Source organism: Zonotrichia albicollis, chromosome 5 (genome assembly GCF_047830755.1).
Source record: "Zonotrichia albicollis isolate bZonAlb1 chromosome 5, bZonAlb1.hap1, whole genome shotgun sequence".
NCBI classification, from domain to species: domain Eukaryota; kingdom Metazoa; phylum Chordata; class Aves; order Passeriformes; family Passerellidae; genus Zonotrichia; species Zonotrichia albicollis.
In genome coordinates this window covers 53,964,473-53,990,479 of record NC_133823.1, presented here as the reverse complement: position 1 = coordinate 53,990,479, position 26,007 = coordinate 53,964,473, and the positions used below count along the sequence as shown (strand labels likewise).

General features: G+C 38.4%; 1 protein-coding gene and 1 long non-coding RNA gene across 3 annotated transcripts in view; one reads left to right on the top strand and one right to left on the bottom strand.

Moving 5' to 3' along the window:
• LOC113459112 (uncharacterized) overlaps nucleotides 1–5,863 on the bottom strand; it is a 36,727-nt gene extending 30,864 nt beyond the window's left edge. Inside the window, exons 1-3 of the long non-coding RNA XR_012580504.1 lie at nucleotides 4,840–5,863; nucleotides 3,128–3,273; nucleotides 1,785–1,920 (exon numbers count right to left, since the gene is read on the bottom strand). This is a non-coding gene — a long non-coding RNA (uncharacterized LOC113459112). The remainder of the gene's footprint in view (nucleotides 1–1,784; nucleotides 1,921–3,127; nucleotides 3,274–4,839) is intronic.
• CLNK (cytokine dependent hematopoietic cell linker) overlaps nucleotides 5,585–26,007 on the top strand; it is a 32,366-nt gene continuing 11,943 nt past the window's right edge. Inside the window, exons 1-13 of one of the 2 annotated variants that reach the window (XM_074541764.1) lie at nucleotides 5,585–5,745; nucleotides 5,868–5,939; nucleotides 6,940–6,989; nucleotides 9,935–10,327; nucleotides 12,779–12,941; nucleotides 14,661–14,737; nucleotides 15,031–15,076; nucleotides 17,241–17,269; nucleotides 17,598–17,617; nucleotides 19,074–19,202; nucleotides 22,118–22,145; nucleotides 24,897–24,915; nucleotides 25,942–26,005. In XM_074541764.1, coding sequence (XP_074397865.1) covers nucleotides 10,256–10,327; nucleotides 12,779–12,941; nucleotides 14,661–14,737; nucleotides 15,031–15,076; nucleotides 17,241–17,269; nucleotides 17,598–17,617; nucleotides 19,074–19,202; nucleotides 22,118–22,145; nucleotides 24,897–24,915; nucleotides 25,942–26,005 — 647 coding nt within the window. In that variant the 5' untranslated portion in view covers nucleotides 5,585–5,745; nucleotides 5,868–5,939; nucleotides 6,940–6,989; nucleotides 9,935–10,255. The remainder of the gene's footprint in view (nucleotides 5,746–5,867; nucleotides 5,940–6,939; nucleotides 6,990–9,934; nucleotides 10,328–12,778; nucleotides 12,942–14,660; nucleotides 14,738–15,030; nucleotides 15,077–17,240; nucleotides 17,270–17,597; nucleotides 17,618–19,073; nucleotides 19,203–22,117; nucleotides 22,146–24,896; nucleotides 24,916–25,941; nucleotides 26,006–26,007) is intronic. The other variant, XM_005485759.4, reaches the window with a different exon arrangement.

Sequence of the window (26,007 nt, the reverse complement as noted above, 5' to 3'; positions counted from 1 at the left end):
TCTGGAGTCCCCAGCACAGGAAGGACATGGACCTGCTGGAGCCAGCCCAGGGGAGGCCACCAAGATGAGCAGAAGGATGGAGAACCTCTCCCATGAGGAAAGGTTGAGAGATTGGGATTGCTCAGCCTGGAGAAGAGAAGGCTTTGAAGTGGCCTAATTGCAGCCTGATGGAGCCTACAAGGAAAATGGAGAGAGACTCTTTACAAGGGGATATAGGAACGGGATGAGGGAAAATGAAATGGCTTCAAAGTGAAGAGAACAGGTTTAGATCTGAGATTAGGAAGAAATATTTTAGTGTGAGTGTAGTGAGGCACTGAAATACATTAAGTATTTGTGGATGCCCAATCCTGGAAGTGTTCAAGGTCAGACTGGATGGGGTTCTGGGCACCCTGGTCTAGGGGAAGCTGTCCCTGCCCACAGCAGGTTTGCTGGCACTAGATAATCTTTCAGGTCCCTTCCAATCCACGTGAGTCTATGACTATATGATTCTTGCAAGGAGTTGCCACTTTGCAGTTTGTTCCTGCAGTTTGGTACTACAGTGTCTTGTTTCTATTTGACATTTCTAAAATCTGAATTTAACCATTACAACAATTAATTGCTGTTCAAAATGTTTGTGTTTCTGTGGGGTTATCTGAACTGAGGGCATGCAGATTGGTTTCTGTATTTACATATAGCATTGTAAAGGTTGCCAGGGAAACCTAGAGCACTCTTTCAGGAAGAAGAGAATAGAAATTAATTGTGCCAATCACAAATTCTAATTAGTTTTGCAAGTGGTCAGTTGCATAATTTTGCTAACATAATAGAGCCTTTAATATTTATTATGTTCCTAGCATTTACTTTAGGTAAAAAGAACAGCACAAGTGTCCTCCAACATGGCACACTTAGAGGTCTATAGTAGTTTAAGTGTGGTAATCAGAAGAGCATCTCTTTTACAGTGTATTTATTGCAAGTCACAATAGTGAGTACAATGTTGCCATGGATGATCTTATTACTGATTCATGGAACTGACCTTTAAAAATTAAAAGAACAGAAAAAGCTCCATTTTAAGGCGGTAGTTGGTATTATATAAAAGTGGTTAGGCCTTTGTCTTGGACCTCGATGATATTTTTATGCCGGTGTCAAAACTGTGATCCTGAACCCCCTGTGATCAGCTGAAAGGTCAAATGGCTCTTTCCCTCCTTTCCTGTAATCCCTACCTGCTGCTGTGCCTGCCGCAGGCTGCCCCTGGCTGGGGAAAGATGGAAAGCAAATAAGGAAGCTTGTGGGCTGAGACAGACATGGTTTAGTAAGTGAAGCAAAGAAAAAAAGCCTGAAACAAAACAAGCGGTGTGAAGGCAATCGCTGAACAGTAGCTGTCTTCCTAAAAGAAAAAAACCTTCACTTGTTTTTTGTTTTTTTTTTTTTTTTTTTGCTGAATACATGCTGCGCAGTGTGGGATATCCCTGGGGTTAGCTGGGGTCAGCTGTGCCAGCTTTGTCCATTTCCAGCCTCTGCCCAGCCCCAGCCTGCTCACTGGGAGGGCAGAACAGGAAAAAGGGAAACCTTGGTGCTATGCAAGCACTGCAAACTACAGCCAAAACAGTCTGTCACCACTGCTCTGGTCACAGATCCACAGTACAACACCCAACACACTGCTCTCAGCACAAATAACTCCATCCCAGCCAGAGCTTGTACAGCAAAAAACATCTGACATACCTGGGGAGGTAACTGTGCCTCTCCAAAACTCTCCTGTTGTTCTCCTGCATGCAGTTGCAGCATTCAGGGACAGGAATATTTGAGCTCACCTTTTGGGAGATCCAAGCCCTCTTTGTGGATAGCATGCACAGGATGAGGACTGCAGGGTATTCTGGTGAGAAGCCTTCATCACCTGCCCAGGCACTGTGCAGGAAACCTCTCCGCCTCCATCAGCACATAAACAAACTGTAAGGGAAGATCCAAAGTGAGAAGCCTTCATCACCTGCCCAGGCACTGTGCAGGAAACCTCTCCTCCTCCATCAGCACATAAACAAACTGTAAGGGAAGATCCAAGGGGTGCAGGAGCCCATACTGGGTTCCTGCTCCTCTTTTCTTTTCAGTGGAGACCAATTATCTAAGCAAGACACAGTAACAGTCATGGTACAAAAGCTAAATACCTTCTCTGACTACTAGATTATTTCATACAAAAGATGGTGGATAGCTGTCCTTCATTTTTCCTCAGAGGAAAGTGTGTTTCCAATGCTCCTAGCTGTGTACTGCAAGCACTGGCTGCACCTCCTCTGCAGCCTGAGCAGCCACAAAGGCTCATTTCAGGCAGCTGCTCTGTGCTGACTGGAGGCAGGTCTCTGTTCAGCAAGCTTGAGATTTCAGACCCTGCTTTGAGGTGTCCAAATTGACAGGCACCAGCCAAAGAAGTTCAATCCAAGATCTGGAAAATACCTGCAGCCCTCTTGAACAGCATCTCAGGCCAGGCAGGATACACCAGGTGCCCAAAACAGAAAGGCACACCTGTGTTCAGCCAACTTGGAAATCCAAGCTCATCAAGAGTGACCTAGCCCAGTCAAGCCAGGTTCCTAATCTCTCTTGCTTGCAGGTATCATTTTCAAAAATGAGCTCTCTATGCACTTTCTTAGAAGTTCTTGACTATGTTAACTGTTGTTAGATTTAAACAATGTCAAAGTTAATTATTCCCTCCTGATTGCAGTTTTTCTTAACCTGGTCCACAGCAGAGGTGGCTAAACCTCCTCCCAGCCCAAACCCTGCTATGAAGTAAAAGCATCTACAGACATAGATGTGACCAGAAGACAAAATGAACAGTACAATGCACTTTCGAACCAACTGAAGGACTTTGTGGTTGCCAAGTGGCCCACAGTCCAATCACACTGACACGTGTGGTGCACATACCACCTTCAGTCGCTCTTTCAGGAAACAGGATGGTTTCTGAATGAGAGCATCCCTTAATATAATATTGATCTCTTTCAATAGTAGTAATGGAAATGCAAATATAAAATACAAATGTGGTTTTCTCTCCACAGACCTGAGAGGCGCCTGTTTTTCAAACTGGGGGCTGACCCTCTTTAGATGTCTACAGTCAGCACAGAGAAGCATACTCCTTGTTTTATTCCTTTCCTTCTAGAAAAACTCCTTTTACCTTCAGCTTGTTGTTTTATCTCCATTTTTCAGTTGCATCCACCTATTTTCCCTTGGTTTCTGCATCCTTTGGACAGGGACTAATTTTACAATTGTGCCTCATCTGTCACAGTAGGACTGTTCTATGATAGGAGCACTCAAATATATCTGCAAAACCAAATAAATATGCAAATAACTGTAAAAATAAGTAACAATAAAACCAAATAACCAAAATGATGTTTAAGCAATTCTGGCTATTTTGGGCCAGATTAGGCAATTTAAAGTCTGTCATGAAGAAGGATTTGACATGAATACAGCAGAGCCTTTGCAATGTAGCAACTGATTGAACAAAACATCAGGCAATATTTCAGTGTTTTCATGCAAAGTATTGCAGTCAGAGGAGAGCTAGTAAATGTGATCACTACTTTTCTTCTTGTTGCTTCACTGTTGAAAGAGAAGAGAGACAATCAAAATAAGAGGAAGTGGATTTTTGTCTCTTTTTATCATCTGTACTTAGCCAACTTTTATTCCTAACAAGTAAAATTTACTCTGGTAACAATCCCCTTAAATGCTGTGAAATAAATAAACTTTCAAATTGAGTATCTTAAAATTTACCTAATAACTTCATGGTTCTTGGAAATTATAAGATCTTTGAAATAGACACTTTTATGCAATCAATTCATCATAAATTAAGCATAGCATTGCAACAGAACAATAAAGATGAATTCGGTTGACTTTAAAGTAAATGTAATTTCTGTTTCTCTAGGTGCTCCATAACAATTGGTCAGCATTTAAATATGAGTCAATCTTGGCCTAAAATGAAGTCTGTCCTCACTTTTTTGCTCCAATATTTCTTCTGGCCATACATAATGTAATTGAATCTTGAGAGAAATGGGTATTGTTGCTCTGTCTATGCCTCTAGTGTGCACTATCACAAACACAACTTAGAATTTTGTATCTGGTCAGTCTGGTATGAGTATCATAAATGGAAAAATGTATAGAACGTACTCAGCTAAATGAAATTCTACATTTTAAGTAGAAAGAGAGGAAAGTGTTCTAAATTGCATTAAAGAAAATCCCACATTTTTGCAGGAGGAAACAATGTTGCTGTGGTGTTGACCAGAGAATGAAGAAAATTCCATGAAGGAAAGATGCTTTGACCCTATAATTAGACATGGGGATTTTAAAAATGGCATACCAATATTCCAAACAAAAGTGGTGAAAAATATTTCTTTTAAAGCAAGGTCAGGATTTTATTAACATAGAACATGCAGAAGTTCCTAAATGTCCTCAATGGCGTTAGCCATGAGAAGTTTTTGATAAATCCTGAGCCATTTATGTTACTGGTCACCAGTAACGTGTATGTATCTCTGATAGACTCACAGAGATATCAGTAAAACCTCAGTGCTGCATCTCACACAAAGACAAAAACTACCAAACAGACCAAAGGAGCTCCCTGCTGCAGGCAAAGGAGAACCTGCAGAAGGTCACTCTGCAGGTGCATATTGGGAAATTTGCCATAGGAAGGGGCAGGGAGGAATTAAATCAATTCGAACACGCAAAAGTTATGTTCACTGTGTGTATAATACTCAAGCAACAGCCTTTTGCAATTGTAATACAGACTGCCTTGGGGGAGCTGCAGGAAGAGTTTTGCAAGAAATGAAACTGTTCTTTTAAAAGACAAAAAATTATACATGAATGATAAAGAGCACTGAGATGACAGAAATCAGTTACCTGTTCATATTCCACATGCTCCAGAGGCATATCACTGCAGTACAGATTTAACTTCTTATCCAAAATTCTCTATAGCTATAGCAACTGCTCAGGCACACCTCTCCTGCTAAATCCACAGCTGAAAACAAACATATCTTGTCTTTCTTCTAAAATTTGCATCTTTGCATTTAAGCCCTTTAGTATTTCCATAACAAACTGTCTCACATGACAGTTAAAAAATTCATTAGCAATGTGTGCATTTAAATATTGATTAAATTGTGTGGGGGGGTGGGTGGTTTATGTTTGGTTGTTTGTTTCAAATAGGTTTTGGAGCATGTTTGTAAAGAAAAACTGAAATCTGACTTGACAGCACTGATTATGGGATCTATGAATTTAAATGAGTTTGGGTAGGTCCAAAAGGACATGACCACCTTTTCATTTGTAGGAATAATTTGCTGGATAATCCTAACTCTTTTTGCTGAAAAGACTGAAATGTCCAGTAGTCAAAAGGCAAAAGTAAAAATCATCTCAGTTTTTGTTTCAAGGATTTATAAATCAGTACTATTTCATCTGAGTAACATAAGGAGCTCTGTTTCTAAGAGAGGCTCAAGGGCAATCAGAAGTAGAAAGGCCAAGAGAACTGAGCTCTGTTGTTTTGGTATCTACACTGCTGGTGTTTAGCAACTATTTTACCAGCAATAGAGATCTTGGATAGGTGCCCCTGGGTTTTAATTCCTATTCAGTTGAATTCAATAAGTACCCTATTCTAATGTAACCAAAACAGTGGACGCAGGACGCAGGAATTCAGTTTCCAGCTTTTCATTCCCTCGGCAGGAAATCGTTGCTCTTTTTTCCAAATCACTGAAAAGAAAAAAAAAATATCAGGAAAATATTCAGAGAATGAAAATGCTTGAGATAGAGAAGAAGGTAATAATTTACATATGTGCATTGAAAAGTTTTGAAAATTAGTTTTGGAGCTCTGCTTGCAGTTGTATTTCTTTCCCGCTTACTGTTGCTCTCTAACAGCAAACTTTGTTCAATTCTGTCAGAGCCAACAGGAAAACAGTAGAATATCACCCAGCAGATTCAAACAGCAGGAAAACAGCTTTGCCAAAAAATAAGTAAGTAAATAAGTTATTTTTAAATCATTGATAAGTAATATAAATAAAAGTTTTATTATTGATGTGTCCATGCTATTATCACACACTCTAGTACACTCTTGTGTGGTTTACAGCTTGTTCACTGAGCAGGAAACCATTCAGCTTCACCCTGAGCTCAAAAGCTGCTGCTAATCTAAGTTATTTTGTAATTGTAAGAGTGGGCTAGTTGAAACTCTGAGATTTGTGGTGGTATTTCCCAAACTTTAGGCAATTCCAAGGGTGGGTGCTTAGCTATAGCTAAAATGAATGTGCATTAATGCAGTCTTAATGCGATCCCTGGCCAAATCTTCATTGCAAAATAGCTTTTGATGTTGCTTCTGAATACTAAGTACTGCTACTGCAGTGATCCACAAACGTCTCTGGGCAGGCTGATACAGAGCTACAGTCTGGGTAAATTCTAGGGACAGTCTAGCTCCAGTCCAGTGGGTAAAGAGGGTCATGGTGAGAGAACCAACACCAGAGTAAGGCTTATGTGGTTCTTCCACACCCAGTATATCTCATATATTCTCCATGGCAGAGGAATAGCAGGATGCAAGAATACCACAATCAGGTCTAGGGAAAGTGTTATACTTATTTGGCAGAATGGGAAGGGAGCCATGTGGAGTGGCACAGCTGCACATGGAAAGAGAGTTTTAGCTCCTATCTCCCTAAGGAAATTCATCCCTCCAATAATACACTGAATATGTAAAGCATCAGTAAGGCTGTTACAATATTTATGTCTACAATGAATGTTTGCAAAATGAGTAGAGCTCTCTGCAACAAACTTGGAGCTGTAAGTGAACATAAAATGCAAGGTTTGACCCAAGATTGTTGAATTTCCAAATCTGCAGTCATTTCTCAAATGCACTCTTTATCCTTGCAACTTTCACTCATTAATTTAAACTGGATTCTTTAGAAGTTTCATAGAACAATGGAAATTTCTAATATTTAATGGGATTTTTTTCTGTTTTTCTGTATTTAGATCTTGCCCAAACATACATGAAGTAATGAATCCAAATAGACATCGGAAAGGTAAAATTCCTTCACTGCTGAAAAAGGAAGTACTGTAGCCTGTTTCTTACTCAGAGTCAATAAAAGTCTGTGATAGATCTGAACATTTTAATATCATAAAAATTAAAATTAATTGGTAGAAAAAAATGAAAATCCACTACTAAGGGGATACCCATTAATGCAGACAACTAAAACATGTTTACTTCCAGTGTACACCAAAAAATGTTTGGCTTCATGATGGTATACACTGCAAAAAACTAGGAATAAGTTATTCTCTTGATGCAGACTGAAAACATTAGCTTGGCTGATGGCTTCTAGAAAGCAACTGAGGGAACTTTCTCTTTTCCCTCTGCAGCTACCTTTGAAGGTCTCTCCTCATTTTGCTGTTTGCTGTTCCAAAACAACAAGACAATGACATAGGATCTCTAAACCTGTTTCCATGACAGATTATCGTCAGTAGCAAGCATGTGTTTAAATTACATTAATTTCAAAAGCAAATCATTTACTTAAATTCTTTGTAAACGCCACTGCAGTTCACAACTGTAGCTGAGCTGAAACATTTAATGCAAAGCATATAACATTATCTAACTAACAAAGTTAGATAGCACAGCTAGCCAGATAAATTTATTTGATGTACCATATGTTTATAGTGCTAGTTTGCTTAAATGCATTCAATATCCATACAATATAGAAGATTTAGGTTTAGGGCTGGAAAAAGGAGTTCTGGGAAAAATAAAACCCAGCAATCAATCATCTAACTGCAAATCTTTTATTGTTGTGGATAGCTGGCCTTAGCCCGAATGCCCACCATAACTGGTATTTATTCACATGCCTTTTTCATGTCTCTGAAGTGAAAGCTGCCTAATCTTTTACTTGGTACTCCAATTAAACCTGTATTATTCAGGAGGCTTGTTTGTCTAGCCCCTCTTTATGCTTTAGGAAGATGTCTGCATACCTGAACAGGACAAGGCTTTACATCATAATTTTGGGCAAGACAGTAAAAAAAGTCACTCTAAAAACATCTACACAGCTCTTCCTTGCAGCATTTCCAGCTTCAGAGTTTTTTCTACTGAAGTGGTTAGGATACACCCTTGCAGGATCACAGAGTTTATTAAATCACAGCCCACAATTCTTTATCACTTTCTGCCACTGGCCGAAGCACCACAGGGACTAAAAAAACCACTGTGCATTCATAGATTCAGAGAAGCCAATGGGAACAGATTTACCTTCTGCTTTCCCACTTAAAGGGTCATATTTTTGATGTTGGATTTTTGTTTTATTCCTAACCTGCCACCCTTTCAAACAAAACCTTTTTAGGTTACCATGAAACGTTAAGGTTCCCACAAAATGCACACACTGTTTTATTCCATTGCAAATTAAAGGGAAGAGAATTTTTTCCATTTTGTTCTTTGACTTCAGGCATTCTCTGTCAACTGGCAGAAACACACCCACATGTATTCCTCAGAAATATAACATCTTACTATTATTATAAGTGATAGTCTCTATTTATCAATTTCCCAGGCAAAGCAGCAAAGCAATGAAAAATTTCCAGACTGAATAAAACATGATGAGTCCCCTATAACTTGAGGAGACTCTAGCCTGTGCCAGCTTTAAATCTTTAGCTTGCAGTGAAAAAATTATACCAGAAGGTCCAGCTGATTGCAGCTACCGTCTTCATTATGAAAATTATATTCTTAAATAACAGGAAGAGTGGTTTCTCACTGGTTGGCACTCCCCAGCTAGCACAGAGCAAATATTTGGGCAGTTACATTATGTAGAGGGCAGACCCACGGAAAAGCAGCACCAGGGCTGCTCTCTTCACTGGCCCAGTGCAAAGGAGCCTAAGAAGAAAGAAGGCAGATGGAGTTCATCCCATCTCCAGTGATTCATGCAGAACAGAAGAGATTAGAAACTGACCTGGACATCAAATTGTAAACTGATACTGGATAGCAATACATCACCCCACAGGCTTGTGTCAAACAGTCCCTTTTTAGCATTAAGCCATGAAATGCATGGGCAATAGCATTGATGTTTATTACTGTAACTAATTTTTTATTGTTGAGGATAAATCAGCCACACTTGTTTTATGAACGGAAGTACAAAGGCTACAAATTAAGACTCTGCCATTTTATTATTATACTGGTATCACCTTTAACTGGGTTTACTTCTGATTAGCAGCAGTATAACTGAACAGAAAATCAGACAAGTAGCTTGCATGAATAAGTCTCCTTCCCTGTCACCCAGGAATGATCCTGCAAGCAGAGATTAAAGTACTGCCTATACAGAATAAATGAGCATTCAATGCCATCTGCTGGGGTATACAAAAATATGCAGTACCAGGCTCACAGGACCAGAGTGACAAATGCAAAAGGGGTGTTTAGGCAGAAACTTGCTTCTTCCAAAACACAGCTGTAAGGGAGGGTTGTGGGATGCTGGCTGTCCTTAATACCCTTCAGCTATGGGGTACAACCCCTGGACAAGAAGTAATTCTGATTTTAACTCTCTCCTTAGCATAAAAGTGTTTCAGTGCACAATTATCCCTTTTTTCCTAAGCATTACAACATGTGGTAATTATTTGTTATTGGTTGATTGCGATAGAAAGACTTGCATGCTCTGCTTTTGAAATCAGGTCATTATGTAGCCAGAGATTCAAGATTTGTGAGATTGCAGGCAGGCTAAGGATTGAAACAGTCCAGAAGGAGAGCACGTACTGGGCAAGGTCATACCCATGGCTGTTTTGCATTAAAGAGTCACTGGGTTAAATGTGTAAATCAGGTGAAGTGCAGAAGTTGGGAGTCTCTGTTGACCAGCTCTTTGGCCCTGTATCTCATGCTCTCCTGGCTGTACCCTGGGACAGCTTCATGGGCAAACACCACTGAGAACAGTTTGTAGCCGAGAGCTGGAGCGTTCCCAGATTTGGGATTTTCTTCTGCTACGAAGAGAACAAAACATGTTTCTATTCACAGAGGGATTTCCAGACCAGGAGCCCCAGAGATCTCAAAGTTCTGCACCAAGAAGCAAAACTCAGGAGAGAGACAGGAGTTCAAGCACATCCTTTTTTGGGTGTTTTTGGGAGGGCGGGCTTAGATGTGCTCATGATTGTGAATCCCATTTCCACACAGCTACTTCCTCATGCACTGTACAGGTCCACAAACTCCTGGGTGGACCTGCTTCATGTCCTTTTTTCCATATCTCTAAAATACTATAAATAAATACTCTAAAAGCTGCAGTTGGCAGACTTTGTTCCTTTATATAAGTTACTAGCTACTGTTATAATTTACAACAGAATGGGACCTGCTGACAGCTTTTCTCCATTTTATACAGAAAAGAGAACTATTCCTGCTAACACCTATAATTCTGTAAGTACCACATGTTCTTCCTAAAATTTTACTCTTTTTTCACTCCCTGATGTATGTTAATATCATCTTGGCTATAGTACTAACAAAAAATGCAATCATCACTGGTTTTTAATGTAAAATATGGCATAAGAATTGTGAATTACAGAAGAGAACTGTTACCTTTTTTTAGTGGGATCTAGACTGGAGAAGTGACTCACCAATTCTCCATTTATGGGCTGAATCTAAAATGAACCTTTATCATAAGATCAGGTAAAAATAACAGGAGTCAGGTTGAACAAGTATGTAAGTCATAAATCTCAAGATTAAATATGTAAGCAATACAAATGAAAGCTGAAAAGCAAACAGAGAACATTTCAATATCTTTCCACTTGTATTTCAAATCTGGGTTTGAGTTTGAGTTCAGGCATGTAAGAGTGAAAATACCTTTTAAATAACAAAAAGATGAAAATAAAACACAGGTCTATGTTCTAATAAGCAAGTTGGACAAACAAAGGATGACTAAAGAAGTTTGATGCAATCAATACCTTGCTTCCGATTTCACAGAATGATTAATAACAATCAGATGCTTTATGGCATTAATTCCGAATAGAAGGCAAAAACAGCACAGAGCAGAATTAGGAAAGAATGATCAGGAAATTATTTACTCATGCTAAGACACTTAAAGAATTATTTAAGAAATTTCTGAGATATTAATTTATTCTCTTTGGTAATTCTCCAGAGTCCCGAGTTTCTAAAATTATGGAAAAGAACAGTGGTAGCCACAATTTCTTCCAAGAAAGAAAGCAAATCCTGAGGATTTATTTGGACCTGGAAAGACTATTAAACAAAGTCAATCTGAAGGCATATTTTGGAAATAATAGGTCTGATTATGTAAAGAATTGTTAATGTGACATAAAGAACATCTCATCAATTCCTCAAACTAAAAGTAATTTCTTTTCAGCAGAAATATGACTACAATAATGAGAAAGAAAACAGTAAATATGATATATATTGCTTTTTATTAGGCCTCTGATATTTCCCGGAAGACATCCTCACAAGTACATGCCTGGTCTAGATGAAAATTATTTCATCTAGATGAAAGTGCTTGCACAACTGATTGAAAAAATAGCCACTCTCAGCCTAGCTGACAGTATTGATATTGAAGTGGAAAGAGTGGTGCAGAGAAGAACCTGAAAACCCAGGTTTACCTGCAGGGGGTCTGTCCAGGGTGTGGTGACATTTTTGTTTACTGTGATAAAGACAAGCCTCACCCTGCAATGTGGTGTAAAGAACACTTCTGGAAGGTCTGCCTCATGTTGTAACAAAGATGTTTACAACATAGAGCGTGCTCACAGGAGAGTAACACTGGGGATATGAGATTCAAAGTCTTTTAATTAGGTTGATGGTCCAGGAAAGATTTAAAGTATATTTGCTTAGTGAAGAGAATAAAAAAGTATATAATTATAGGCATTAGTAGAATAAAATTTGAAATAAAGGTGGATAGTAATCAATTTATTTCGTGTCCTTGGAGAGTAAAACAAATTGGCTTCAATTCTAGCACTCAAGAGAAAAAGCATGAGCTGAAAGGGCAGTTAACTGAAGGGTAGAAGGTACATCAGGAAGATATTGATTTCCCCATTCATAATTAGAATAAAACAAACATCAGGGAATAAATTTGAGAATGAAATAAATTTGAGAATAGAAGAAACATCAAAGAAGACCCAAGTGCATGGGTGCACCTACGCTGTTGGTAACAAAATGTGACTTGTAGAGGCATGGGGTACCCTCAGTTGAGGTTCCTCAGCATCAGTATTGGCTCTGTGCTGAAGGAAGGCAGCCGTTGTGTTTCAGTGAGTGAACAGTGAAGATGAAGAATGCAGCAGCACTCCATAACACAACCTTGAACAAACCTACACAAGTGTAAAGACACATCCAGAGACATCCTGAGACACTCTCAGGATGCACCATATTTCCATGGACTCCACTGTTCAATACATAACTCACTATCACTATCATTTGGACTGCACATTTGTTAGCACAAATTCCCCAAAACACTGAATGTTTTTATTTTGAAGTGTGACATTTATTATGAGCTAGTTAAATATTCTTGCAAGTAACATATGTAAACAGGCAGTACAATACAAATACCACATGGATAATATTATAAAAAAAGATACAGTTTCAAATGTCTGCAATGATCATAAATTAAACACTCTCATTATATTTTCAAGAGCAGAGAGGCAAAATTCAGAGAAACATTTAAGCTGTCTCCCAAATGGCTACTTCATGAATCTAAATTAAAAATTGAGGCACTCAAACCACTTCCTCAATCACTTTCCAACCTTTCAGTTTCCATCAGAAAATTTCCCATGCACCAAAATATCTGGTTATGAAAATCATGTATTTCCACACTGAAATCAATCTTGAACTTAGATTTATTTGTATTATCTGTACTTCTCCTCTTCTCTCCAGAGCGAATACTTGACAATGAAGGGCAAGATTGACTTCCAGCTTTCCTCTGAGCTATCTGAGGAGGAAGACAGTATGTATGAGACTGTAAATTCTTCAGTGCTGGAGGCCGTTCACTCTTTGAGAATCCTTCCTGCCAAACCTCTACAAGAATCTGAATATGCAGGTAACATTTTCTGTCTGGGGAAACTGAGCAAAACCTAGAGTTGAAGAGGAGCAGTACAGACCTGGAGTTTTCTGTCCAGACTTTTTTTTTTTTTAATTAAATGGTTCAACTGGAAAATAACACTGGTAGGCGGAAACATGGGAAGAGCTTTGTCTGCTTCTTCATATTCGAGTTACCCTGATCTTCATTAGGTTATGCTAAATTAATAATTACACATTTCTCTTTAATTTTAATATTACCTTCACAAGATAAATTCTATTGTCCCATTCCACATAGAATGTGCAAAAAACTAGCTGATCAAACCCACAGCCATTTCACAAAATCTCACTGCTATTTAAGCCTGGAAACCTTTAAGATTGAGGACATATTAAAGAACACACTAAACTTTCCTCCAGATGATAATGTAGTATCCTTTCTAAAGAAGTTCTCTGATGCTTTAAATAGCAGTAATATGCAATTACTGTGAGTGTATTTCTCAAGCATTCTTAACTTTGTAAGGCAGCTGCTTTAATCACCTTCTGGTTTACTGAAGATTTTCTAAGTCACATTTAATGCCTAAACATACAGAGGCAATTAATATCCCATTTATGGAAGTGAAATGTCATCCTAGCTGTGCATTGCTCCAATCCAATATAAACACTCTAAAGGTTTTAAACAGTTTTAGAAAATGGGGGGGAGTCCTAGATGAGAAAGACTGGAAACCATAAACCAGACAGCTTGCTCCAGTTCACATCAAACTCAGCAAACACATTTTCTACTCATTTTTGTGGGAGTTTGTTTGATGTCTAAACAAATAGATGTCTTTTAAAGTGAGAAAATTCATCAGTGTGTGAAAGGACCACAATCAGTCTGAACAACAGATATTCTACATTATGTTCCAAGACTAATTTGTCCATTTTATTTGGAAACTTGAAGTAAATTCCAAATACAGTTTTTATCTTGGTTAGTAGTAAAAACCTTCATTTAGCAGTCAGCATCTTATGTTGTGTATGTAAGATTGCCCTGAGCTAGCCAAAAGACATAGTTCTTGTTTTGTGATTTAAGGTAAAACACATTAAACAAAAAGCTACTTTTTGCCTATGTATTATGCCCAGTAACTATAATGTGGCAAGATACAGGAGCAAAGAAAGGACTGAAAATATTTTGCAAAAGGGTAAAATTCAATGCTAAAATTTTTTCCATCTTTAGATAAATACATTTTTCCATCTCTAGATAAATACAAGTGCCCTTGAGATATAAAATTAATGACTGAAAAACACATGTTAGCATACAACCTGAGCATTTCTTTTTGATGGCCAGGGATGCAGTTTTTTATTAAAAGCTAACGTAAAACTTGAAATACTACCTAGAGAATAAAACCCCTACAACCCTCACAAAACTAGAACATCATGACAGCATTGCCAAGAGCAAAGGTTCAAATGAAAAGCAAATTCAGTAATCTAACAAGAGTTAAGGTCAAATGTCTGCCTTAACTGTTTACCAGCTTATGAAGGCTTTTATTTATAACCACAGTGGGGACATTAACCATAAAGCTATTACCAGGATCACGCTCATGTTCTCAATATAGCTGCTATAATGGTTGTTAAGTTCTGGAAAAAAAAAAACTATATAAATGATGAGACCTGACCTGAAAAACACATTTTGAACATTGAAACCTCTCCTTCTTCAAACATTATATTACTGAATTACTCAGGCTTGATTTTTCTTCCTCTTTTGCAGATACACGGTGCTTAAGGCCTTCAGGTACCACTTCCCCAACGAGTGAGAACCCATCTCAGCCCCCTCAACACTCAGCTGTAAGCAAAGATACTAAAATTTTTCCACAAACAGATTTCCCCTTTTCTGTAATATCCCCCAAAGTGCAGTCTATTTAAAGTCTTGGCCGCATCACGTTCGTGTGCAGCAGGCAGCCCAAGTTCCTGTGAGCTGTTCCTGTTTCACTTTGCACAGATGCCCCATCTCTTCCTTTCACTCCTTGGCTGCTGGGCTAAGACTTAGAGGCATCCCAGCCAGGAGCAGCACCCTTTCTACTGGCCATAGCTTCTGGAATGATGGCTAACATCACACCTTTCTTTTGGTTTATTAACAGATTCACACATTTGATCCGGAGGGGAGAACAGTGCCAAATGTAAGAGGTATAATTAAAAAAAACCCTACCCATTTCTGCAAACAGAAATAGTAATTTCTACTTCTATAATTAACTTTTGTACATAGGCAGAGATTACAGGTGATAGAATGGACACGGTTTTCAGAACAGCAGCTGCTTTCCAAAATAATCATCCTGCAAATTTTGCAGTACTCTTTCAACTATCTAACACTGAAGTAATTATTTACAGAAGGAGATCTATTTTATCTCAGGAGTTGTCTGCTCCTACGAGGGGAAAAAAAAAAGGCCCTTCAGTTTAAAAATCAGATTTTCCTTTTTGCTATGTTGTAAGGATATAAGGGGCAGGGAGAAGCCAATGTCTCCTGAACTCTTTCACCAAAAGCCTGCAAGATGTCTGCTGGGCTTTACTTCTAATAACATATTTTTCACTCCCCATCCTTCTCAGGGTTTTTCCATTACTATATTGTAAAACATAATCTAATAACCATTTTTAACCAGTAACACCAAGTTTACCAATTCCCACTAGGGATTTACATCCTAGGGTGACTATTTACAAAGGCTTTTGGACAATGTTCTGACCTACTCAGAATATGCCAATGGTGGGGTACATCACCTAGCTTTTTTTTTTCTCTGCTGCTTTACCTTCCACCCTAAATTTGCTCCAAAATTCTTTAATTTACAGTCCAAAATGTACCTTTAATTTTTGTTCTGTTTCTTGAGGTGAAATCAAAGAAAGGCAATCTTATTCTTCAAGAACCTAATGAAGTCTCCAAATATAAAATCCTCTGATTGACAGTTTCAATCAATTGTAGGATTGTTTTAAAAGTAGGTTTCCATACACTTTTTTACATTTCATTTACTTTGGATATAGCAGTACCTCATGAAGTGAGCTACTGAAGGATTAAATATATTAGCTTTGAAAAGAAATTGTATTTTTTATCTTACCATTTTCAAATCTTTGAAAACAAGGTAATATGGTTCAAAAATTGCAATTGCCAAGCCAAGAAAATGTGACCCTTTTGTGTTTGCTGCAACAGCTGATTTTTAGAAAGTACTATAATTTGACCAGCCAGAAAAATAACTCAATGTAAAACAGCATTTGCTTCCCCCCCCACCCCTTATTTCACACTGTAATGCAAAATGTAGAGAGAAGTAATTCCTACAGATGATGAGAAAGCACTATATAGGTTGAAAATGAAAGGTTAGATTGATTCTTGTGAGCAAATCCCCATGTAGCCTGGAAAAAAGCTGAATTGAGATAAATTCGAGTAAGCAAGCTTCAAAATCTGCAGAAATCAGTAGGCAAGGACAGTTGGCCAGTTTATCTAAGCTTTGAATTCCACCAGGATTTAGTAGGCTGGATTTACATGTCTCCATGTGATGTGTGCTGGTGTTAAGATGAGCCAAAGCCAGTACAGGAAGGTAAATTAAACTCTGGTGTTTGAGAATGCAATTGATACATATTTTTAGTACTTCTTGAGTGAACAGTGCTTATAGAGATCACTGTTATTTTTACATAATAGTTACACTGTTTTTAAATATATCCAAACATTTTTTCATATGCCCAGTGCTATTAAGTGGCCTTGCCACAAGATGGCATAAATAGCACAGAAGATTTTTTTCAACAGTATTTTCTAGAAATGTTAAAAATTTAAGGTATCATTATTTTATTCAGAAAAATTTGTTATGGTTTATTTGAAGGAGAGCTTGAGATCTGTTGCATGTGCCTTGCATTATTTAGGATTTCAGCATGTAGAACTTAGAAAAATAATTTCAATATAGCAAAGATAAACATTTTTTTTTTTTGGAGTAAGATGTTAATTAAATAATAAGTCATATTTTGATATATTTGAAAAAATAGAATTGATTTCATTGGTTTTCAGTATTTTTATAAATTTCTATACAAAAATAAAAACAGACAAAAAATGCATCCCCAACTCAATAAGCACATATATATACATATGCATATAAAGTCTCTGGAAAATATTTAAATTTACAATAACTGAATAAATATCACCCTCAAATGTTTAATTCTGAAAGCAGGAGCAGAGTTCTAGAGGTAGAGCCAGGGGAAGGCAAGGAATGGGGTTGGACTGCCCATAATAATAACAACAATACCAGAATAAAGCTGCAACTTCATTTGTGAATTATTGGGTAGCACTCTACTAAGAATTATTTGCAATTATTCTTAGGAGGAAGAATGAAACTACATGGATACCAGGTAAGCAGAATCTCTCATCAATTCAATTTTTTACTGGTTATTTTGCCATTTAATAGATTTTTAAAAGCAGGCTGCCATTTTGCTAGCACTAGGCAAAGGAAAAGAGAACTGTCTACATTACCTCACTTGCATGCACATGAGGATGTCTTTTATTTCTCAGTGATTTTAAAATGCCATGTTACAGAATGATGTTTTGTGCTGTAGAGCACATAAACCCTTTGACTTGACACAGGCATGCCTACCTAATCTAAATTCTACACATTTCTCTCAGGTAAACGAAGTGGGGGTGAAAAAGCTTACAGAGATTTTTGTTTCCTCTCTTTTCCAGGAGCCAACACCTCCCCCACGGTAAGATCACACCAGAGATCACTTACCTGTGCTCCCCGGGGAACTCAGTGCTAATGAATGCTCACATCCATCTGTGCTGCTCATGGTAATGAGGTGGCTGGAAGTGAGCCAGCATCCTTCCACTGCTGGCTGTCTTTGGGCTTAACAGGTTCTGATGTGGAATTAGGGAGAACAAACGACGAGCTCTGAGCATTCATAGCAGGAGCTCAGGCCTGCATCTTCGAAACCAACCTGGCTGTGCCTGCAGACAAGACAAAATCCTAGAAATATTGAATCTGGTTCAACTCGGGTATAGATTGCTGGGGAAAAAAATATTCCACCAATTGAATTCGTGCCTTAGGCTCTGCTCACTGTGATAATATTGACTTCATTCTCACTTAAATCAATTTGCCTATTTTTTTTTGCTACACATTTAAATCATGAATAGAAATCAACTGGAATATTTCCATTGCTCCCACAGAAGACAGACCAAGCCCCATTCCACAAATATATTTTTCTATATATATTTGTGGAATATGCCCACAAATAAAAAATTAATTACTTCTTGATTTGGTCAAACTCAAATAATAACTGCTATAATTAACAAATCCTTTCAAAAGGTCGTCTAGGAATGGCAAGTTTATTCCTCCATGCCTACACTGACTGCCCTAAAAGATAAAAAGAATTTTAAAATATTATTAGCATTCCATATTTATATTTGACTCTAAAAAATATGAAATAGCATAAAAGGGCAGTAAGTCTTCACAAATTCAAAACCATATTAATGCAGGAACAAGAGCATTCTCAATCATTATTCTATAAAATTTCAAAAATTTGTTTCTGTTTGTATTACAGTGGCCAGAATGGTTGTTAATTCTCTCACTTGACTTAATTTGGGTAGGTACTGTGCAGGCACACAAGGCTCCCTCCCCAGGAGCCCACCACTGAAGGCAGCTCTGCCAGACCCTTTGGATGCACCTCCAGTTCTGTCCAGCCAACCTCTCCATGCTGCAGCTTCCAGCTGGAGCTGGGCTGTGGCTGCCTGGTCTCAGAGCACAGACAGGGCATGCCCACATCCCTCAGAAAACACCAGGCCCATGGCACCTTTGAGTTTTCTGGGATGAAGAACATTTTTTCCTCTGTGTCTGAAACTGGACTGGGTTCCGTGGGCCATACACAGAGCCATACCCACCTGGAAATATCCACACTGCAGAGCTGTACTTGGCACACAAGAGCACTATTTAGTGGCACACACACAGTGCAGTAATGTCTTGCAAATGTAGAATATTATCCAACATTACTGTTGCTGTTGAAGGGCCCTGAAGAGCTCCTGGATCTGAGCTTGGCTCAGCACAAATACATGGAAATACTCTCAGAAAATTCCAGTCTCTTACTTCCAGAACTTGCGCTTAAAACACAGTCCCTGCACCTCCTTTTTTCCCTAATAGCTCTTCAAGGTCTCTTTTGACTTCTCTAGGCCTCTGAAGATGCTGCCAAAGCAGTATCAGCCCCTTCCTCCAGAGCCAAGAATAAGCAGCCAGGTCTTACCCAAGAGGAACACGCTCAGCCGAGACCCCACCTTTCCAATATCAGCCGAAGTCACAAGGTACAGTGCATTCCTCACTTTGTTCCCTGAGAATCAAAACACTCTCACTGCTCAAACCACAAAATTTTACTTCTGTCATACCTCTGCTTTGCTTAAGAAAGTTATTCTTTAGACAGCTGTGAATAATTGAGAAGTGGTGTTTAGTGTAATGTGACACTGGCATTTTTTTTAAAAAAAGAAATGACAAAATAATGGTAAAGGAGTAGAAAAGCAGACAGAATTTTCATGAACACTTTGTTTAAGATTTTTTTCCTTAATAATATTTAGAGGTCTTGCAACCACTTTTAAGTACAAATTGCTATTTACTTAGCACAGTTAGTGAATCAAGTGCTGGGGAAGCACACTGACTGCTCCAGAGATACAGAAACTCACTCTGCATCCCAAAGACATTACAAGCAGCAAAAGAAATGACTCATCTGTAGGCAGAAGTCTGGCTTCAGCCCATGGGACCAATGAGTCCAAGCTACAAATCACTTCTTGCCCTTTGCATTTTGCACTCCTCAGCCACACAACACCCATGGGCATTCAGCATCCTTGCACTTGCCTATTTTTTTATAAAGACCTGGCAGGGAGGATGAGCCACCTGAGGCACAAACATGCATGCCCAGCTGTATGACCCAGCACATGCTCATGCCAGGCTAGGAGTCTGGTTGCTTTTTCCACATGACACACACCTGGCCAGATGAGCAGGAACACACTCTGCTCACTGCCACACAAGCAGATGTGTGCCTGCTGTGTGACCAAAATTCACATTCATAATGGGCGACAGTGTTGGACATGCTGGGAACAGGAATGACAAAAATCCAGGGGTTATGATGCTCAAATGACTCCTATAGCAGCCAGAAGCTGTGTCAATCTTGTCCATCCTCCCTTAAATGATTTCAATTTCATCTCATCAGGATGGAATTTTGCTTCATTTTACAGAGGTCACTTCAAATCCTTTGGGGGGAAAATAAGCTTAGAAATCAAGAAAATAATCTTTGGCTTAAAGTATGTATTTAATGAGTGAGCTCTAATTATGGGTTATTGGGTTGTGGTTTTTCCTGAATGGTGCTTAAATTTTTTCATGGCTTAGGTTCCAAAATATGTTGTTTGCGAAGACATTTTATTAATATGAAGTAGCTTCATATTCAGATGCAAGACCTGACACAGAGCTGCAAAGTTCCAAATCCCACAACTGATCCCCTCCCTTGGTAGGGCAGCACAGATTGAAAGCTTTTTGAGAAATGTTATAATCCATGCTGCCAGAAGATATCAGTATGCAGAGCACTTGGATTTAAAAGGTCCTATTATAAAGCCAAATTCTGTAATAGAAATACATGTCATGGCTGTTGTACTAGGGAGTTTTATTACATGAGTAGAACAGAAGTGGAACAGAATAAGACAACACAATATCTGGGGAAGGCACTTGACAAATTTCCTACAAGCACTTCACTCAAAATATTTCTCACCCATCCTCAGTCCAGTTACAGCTTTGTAAGGAGAAAACAGACCCATGAGCTGCAGAGGGAAGGACTATGGCACCACAGATTACAGCCCTTTGCTAGACTGAAAGCAAAGCTGTCCCACCAAAGATGTGATTTAGGAGTGCAAGTCTTTTTTTCCAACAAAAATTGGAAGACTTGTAAGATTTAACACATCATTATTTATACACTCTAAAAAATAGCTTTATAAAAAAGTAGGCAAGTGCAAGGTCCTGGAATGTATGTTAGAAGCTCTGATGTGATTGAAACTTTTCTATGCCTGTGGTAAGCAGGCCATGCAAGGGCCATGTCCCTTGGAGGTGGAGGCCAGCCCTGCAAGCACATCTTTAATGTCATGGAACTTGACCACACACCCAGAGACCCGAATATGAGCTTTCACACACTAAGGAATATATGGAGAAATGGAGACCACACTAACAAATTGAAGAAACTAACACAAAAACAACTATCCAAAGCAAAACAGTTCAACTCCTTTCTCCTAGCCTTCTTGAATAATACGGATAATCTCCAAATTTCTTGCCTCAGGCCTCCATGCTGGTTGATGTTTTCAACACAGACATGAGGAAGAGAGCCCTTGTCACTGTTGAAAAATAGCTCCCAGGGTTTCCTATACCAGATCTTCCTTTTGTCTTCTGACTGACTTAGCAAAATATCTCACTGTCATATTTTTTCAGTCCAGGAGACAGGCTAAACAGGGACTAAATCTCAGAGCCTTCCAAAAACTACTAGATGCTTATTCACACCTTATGTTGCTAAATAGCTTGTAAAATCTGGTACCCTGCCTCTTTCATTAGGAGATACAAGCTACTAAAAGCTGCCATAAGCTTTCATCATAACCAAAACATCTAACAGAATTTGTCAGACTCAATACCTCATCCATTTTTGTTTGAAGGAGAATTTTTCCTTCCCAGGAAAGGATACTTCTGTTGATCAGGCATATCAGAAGGCAGAAAAATACCTTAACACCTATTTAATCAGGGCCATGAGGAACATTCTCCACTCCTCTTTCCCTGTTTTGCACCTCCTTTCCTCTACACTTTCCATTTCAGCTCTGTGAATGTTTCATTTTTTAAATTCTTCAGTCTTTAAGGAACTTACTTCCATTTATAGCTGACTCTAACATGTGTAATAAGACTTTTTGGCCTGAGATGAGAAGTGCTGAAGTTGATACTCCTCTTTTTCCCTTCCTTCCAGTATAAATCCTTAACAAAGTGGTCTTTTACCATAATGAATTGAGTGGATGCTATTCTTTTTTTAAGGAGGTCCAAGATAATTCTCCTGAAAATAATTCATGTAAAAAATAACCAGCCTCTGAACTTCTCTAGCAGTAGCAAAATCCTTCCCTTGTCAAGACGTAATCATCACTGATGATGTACTCAAAGTGATTTTTATCATAATTAAATATTTTGGTTATTATTCTTTCTTTTCCAGACATTCTTCTGTTAGGAAATCAAATACAGTAAGTATTCATCTTTGTATGTATTAGGACCATAAAATCCAAACACATTCCATGGCTATGTATGTATATGTAATAGTATTTTAGCCTATCAGGTTAAAAAACCTGTAAGAGTCATATTAGCTTTGTGTCATAAAAGTGTCCATCTTTAATGTGTGCTGCAATTTCAATAGTGCTACTTCCTGAATGGATGGGGTCAGTTTCTGAATTTGTTTGCAGAAATAAAAACAAAGGTACAGTGCAAAGCTCCCTGTCCAACTATCCACATAAAGCATCTCTTGTAACTCCTGATGGGGACGCCTGTGAAGAGGGAGACACTCTCCTTCAAACAAACAAAGAATCCACATACATTTTTACAAGCAGAAAACTGAAATTTTAAGGTCAATAGAGGAGTCTAATAGCATTCATGTAATATAAATACTTGAAGATGACCCATTTCAATATGAAAAAAGAATGGACAAATTTTAAATCCAGTTTTAACAGTGCCTGCTATCCCCCAGCTCCCTTTGGCCTCTCCTTCCCCACTCACTTTCTACTCAGACCAATGAAGTAAAGCAGAGGTTTTAGCAATAAGGGAGTTTAGTTATGACAAGAGGTTTCCTATAAAACTTATTATGAAATACAGTCCCTACAATCATGCAGAGTGTTAAAGAATGTTTGAAAAATTTGGAAAGAGGTTATCATTTATAGCATTTTGTGCTTCTTACTGAATGTTTTAGATCCTGCACTAATGTGTTCCTACTGAATTGGTTTTATTTTTCTCTCATTAAAGGGAACAGAAGAAAGGAATCTAGAGTAGTTAATCCCAACTGTTTCCTTCTACAGCAGGTTGAAGCACAAATCTGCAGACTTGTCTAAATTTCAAATCCATTGAGTTTTCCTTCCCCACAGTTCTGACTGGGAGGCTGCCCCAAACCTCACTCCTCTTGGTTAGAAGCTTTAGTTTGAAAGATGGTGACAAAAACATGGTTTGATAGCAATATTGTAATCAACACTTCCTGCTTTAAAAAATGATATATTGGCAAGAAAGACACAATTTAAAAAAAAAAAGGTTTTTCTTCTCCTGGATGCTGACTCATTACAAACCAAATACGAAAACACTCCCAAGAAAAATAAATATCTTACATCTGTAATTAATATTTCTGGCTGAACACTGTACAGCTGCACAAATGCTTCAGCTCTTAACAGACTCCTAGTTTGGTTACATCTTAAGAAGAAATATTGTGTGTCTCATGACATGGAAAAGATAAAATTTAATTTTGGTCACTTCCCATTCCTATAGATATGAAGGCCTAGCCAGTTTCAGTGTGACCTGGAGAAGACACAGTGTGCCCTTGTCAGGGTTTCAAACAGCAAAGAGCAGGTTTGAGAGAAGAACTGCCCCTCACCACAACCCAGCCAGGCTGCAGGAAAGGGTACTGAGGAGTCTCTTGAAATTGGAAAGAACAAAGGCAAAATGCTACCTAAGAATGAACTAAACCATCTGCTCAGCTCAGAAGGACCTGGGGACCAAAGGCTGAACACAAGCCCCTGGTGTATCCTAGATAGCCATAAAGGCCAAGAGCATCCCAAGCTGTGTCAACAGAGGCATTGCCAAGAGAACAAGGGAAGGGACAATTCCCTTTTGACTTTACTCATCACTCACTGGACAACACCTGCAGTACTGCTCAGAGAGGGTCAGCACAGGGTCTCCAGGACATGCAGTGCCTGTGAAATGAGTCTGCTGGGACTGGGCTGCCCTTGCCTGGAGAGGGATGGCCCTGGGGGAGCCCAACAGCTGCCAGCCGGTGTCTGAGGGATGTTTGTCAAAAAGGCAGAGCATGGTGCACCACAGAGTGCACAGGGGAAGTACAAGAGGCAACAGTCTTGAAATGATGAAGGTTTCAATCAGAAATAGGGAAAAAAATAATTATGAGGGTATTGAAAGAGGTTTGCAAGACCTGGTTAAAGCTCTGAGATCCCCAGGTCTCATCTCACAGTTCTCCCTGCTTTAAGCAGGTCCTTGGGCTAGGACCTGCCCAGGTCTTGTTCAGCCTGAATAAGACTTAAAATTTCCAAGTAATCAGTAAACATTATTGGGGAAGTAACTTATAAGGAAAGTTCAAAATGCAGCACCTACCAAAAAAACTTTTTTTTTTCTCTTTAATATTTATGCATTATAGTCTTAGATGCATCAAATTAACAAACAAAATAATTTATATTACCATTATTTTTATCTGTGAATCAAAATAATATAGAAATACAGTGAAAGTTTAGGAGCCAAACTCCAATCTTTAGAAACCTATCATTCTTAATTTTAACATAATGTGTTGGATTAAGACTCTCCACACAGTGATTTTGAATGAAATATCTGCCATGACAGTAAAATAATTGTGCTGTCAGTTAAAGAGCCTAAAAAGAAGTGACTGATTTTAATCTTTGGGTCTCTCCAGTCAGCCATAATCAATCTCAATTTAATACAAGATCAAGGAAGGAAAACCATATTGTAAGTTAAATTGATACACAGTAGCCATCATGAAATGGTGATCTTTCCAGTAAACCACATGTTCACTTATGCCCCTAAAAAGCATAATTCTCATTGTTGCTAGCAGACTGAGATCAGCATTCAGCCCAGGTTTTTGACAAAGTGATCAGGTATTAATGATTGAATGTTTATAAATGACTTAAAACTGGTGGATAGTTGGATCTGTAGTTGGGGTAATTTCAAGTTACAAATCCAAAGAAAAATATTTACTATGTTATCATTTTATACAGATACCTGGAAGACAGCAAGGTCAGTATTCAATTTATTATAATAATTTGTTGTCTTTCCTTTATATTCCAAAACTAAAATATTCTATCATTAAAATTCTAACTGAAACAAGAGACATTCCCCAGGTATAGTTCTGCTACGAATGGAGAGAGTTAGAGACCTCAACAGTTGCTGATGAGCAGCAGAAAAAAGGAAACTTAACTTGGCCTTAGCTACAGCTATTTGGGGAGCCAGGGTAACACATTTGTCCTAAGCAAATGTCTTATTTTGGGGAAAATAAGAGTGTTGGTGCCTAAAAACCCTCCAAAAGAGATCTGCACAGAGGACATCACCCTTCTGACAATCTTGCTGCTCTACCATTATTTGAGGGTGAGAATTTTGGATAAAGTTTTTTAAAAGCTTTAGGCTTTTAAAGCTAATTTTTTCTGTTAAAATTTGAAACCTCCAATGTTTAAAAACATGTCATTCTTTAAATGTACATACAGGTTTGAAAAAAGGGCTCAAACCACTCACTGTGTCCATGTGCACAAAGGTCCATGACAAACATTACTCCAAAATACTTTGAAGATAAATACAGGTTACATGGCTTTCATGCTGTTTATACTTTGTGTTAATTCAATAAATTCATAATTTCCTCTGGCTTCTCCTTTTGTGGATTAAGGCACCATTTCCTGATTTTCAGCAAGAAATAGAATCGACTGCTTTAATAAATTCAATGCTTATCCTGTCCTATAAAAAGGATTTATGAACACTCCACATACTTCTTGTTCAACATTCTACAATATTTACTATTATGTGAAGCCATATTTGGCATCAGCAAACCCTGTAATGTCCCCCATGTAACATTCAGTCCTAGTCCAAATGTTTCCCACTGAAGTCATTAGCTGACTCATTTAAACCAGACTGATTACAGCCCTTTAAGGTTTTCTATTGAACTGCCTCACCCTGATGGATGAATTTACTTAATTTATTTCACAGTAGTTGCTAGATGCTCTCAGTTAGACATACTGAGAGGAAGTACTGAGTTCTTATTCTTTTTACTAACAGTTACAAGTTTGGGGAAGAAACCTGAAGTACCTTTTCAAGCACAACATCATCCTCCTGAAGCCAGGT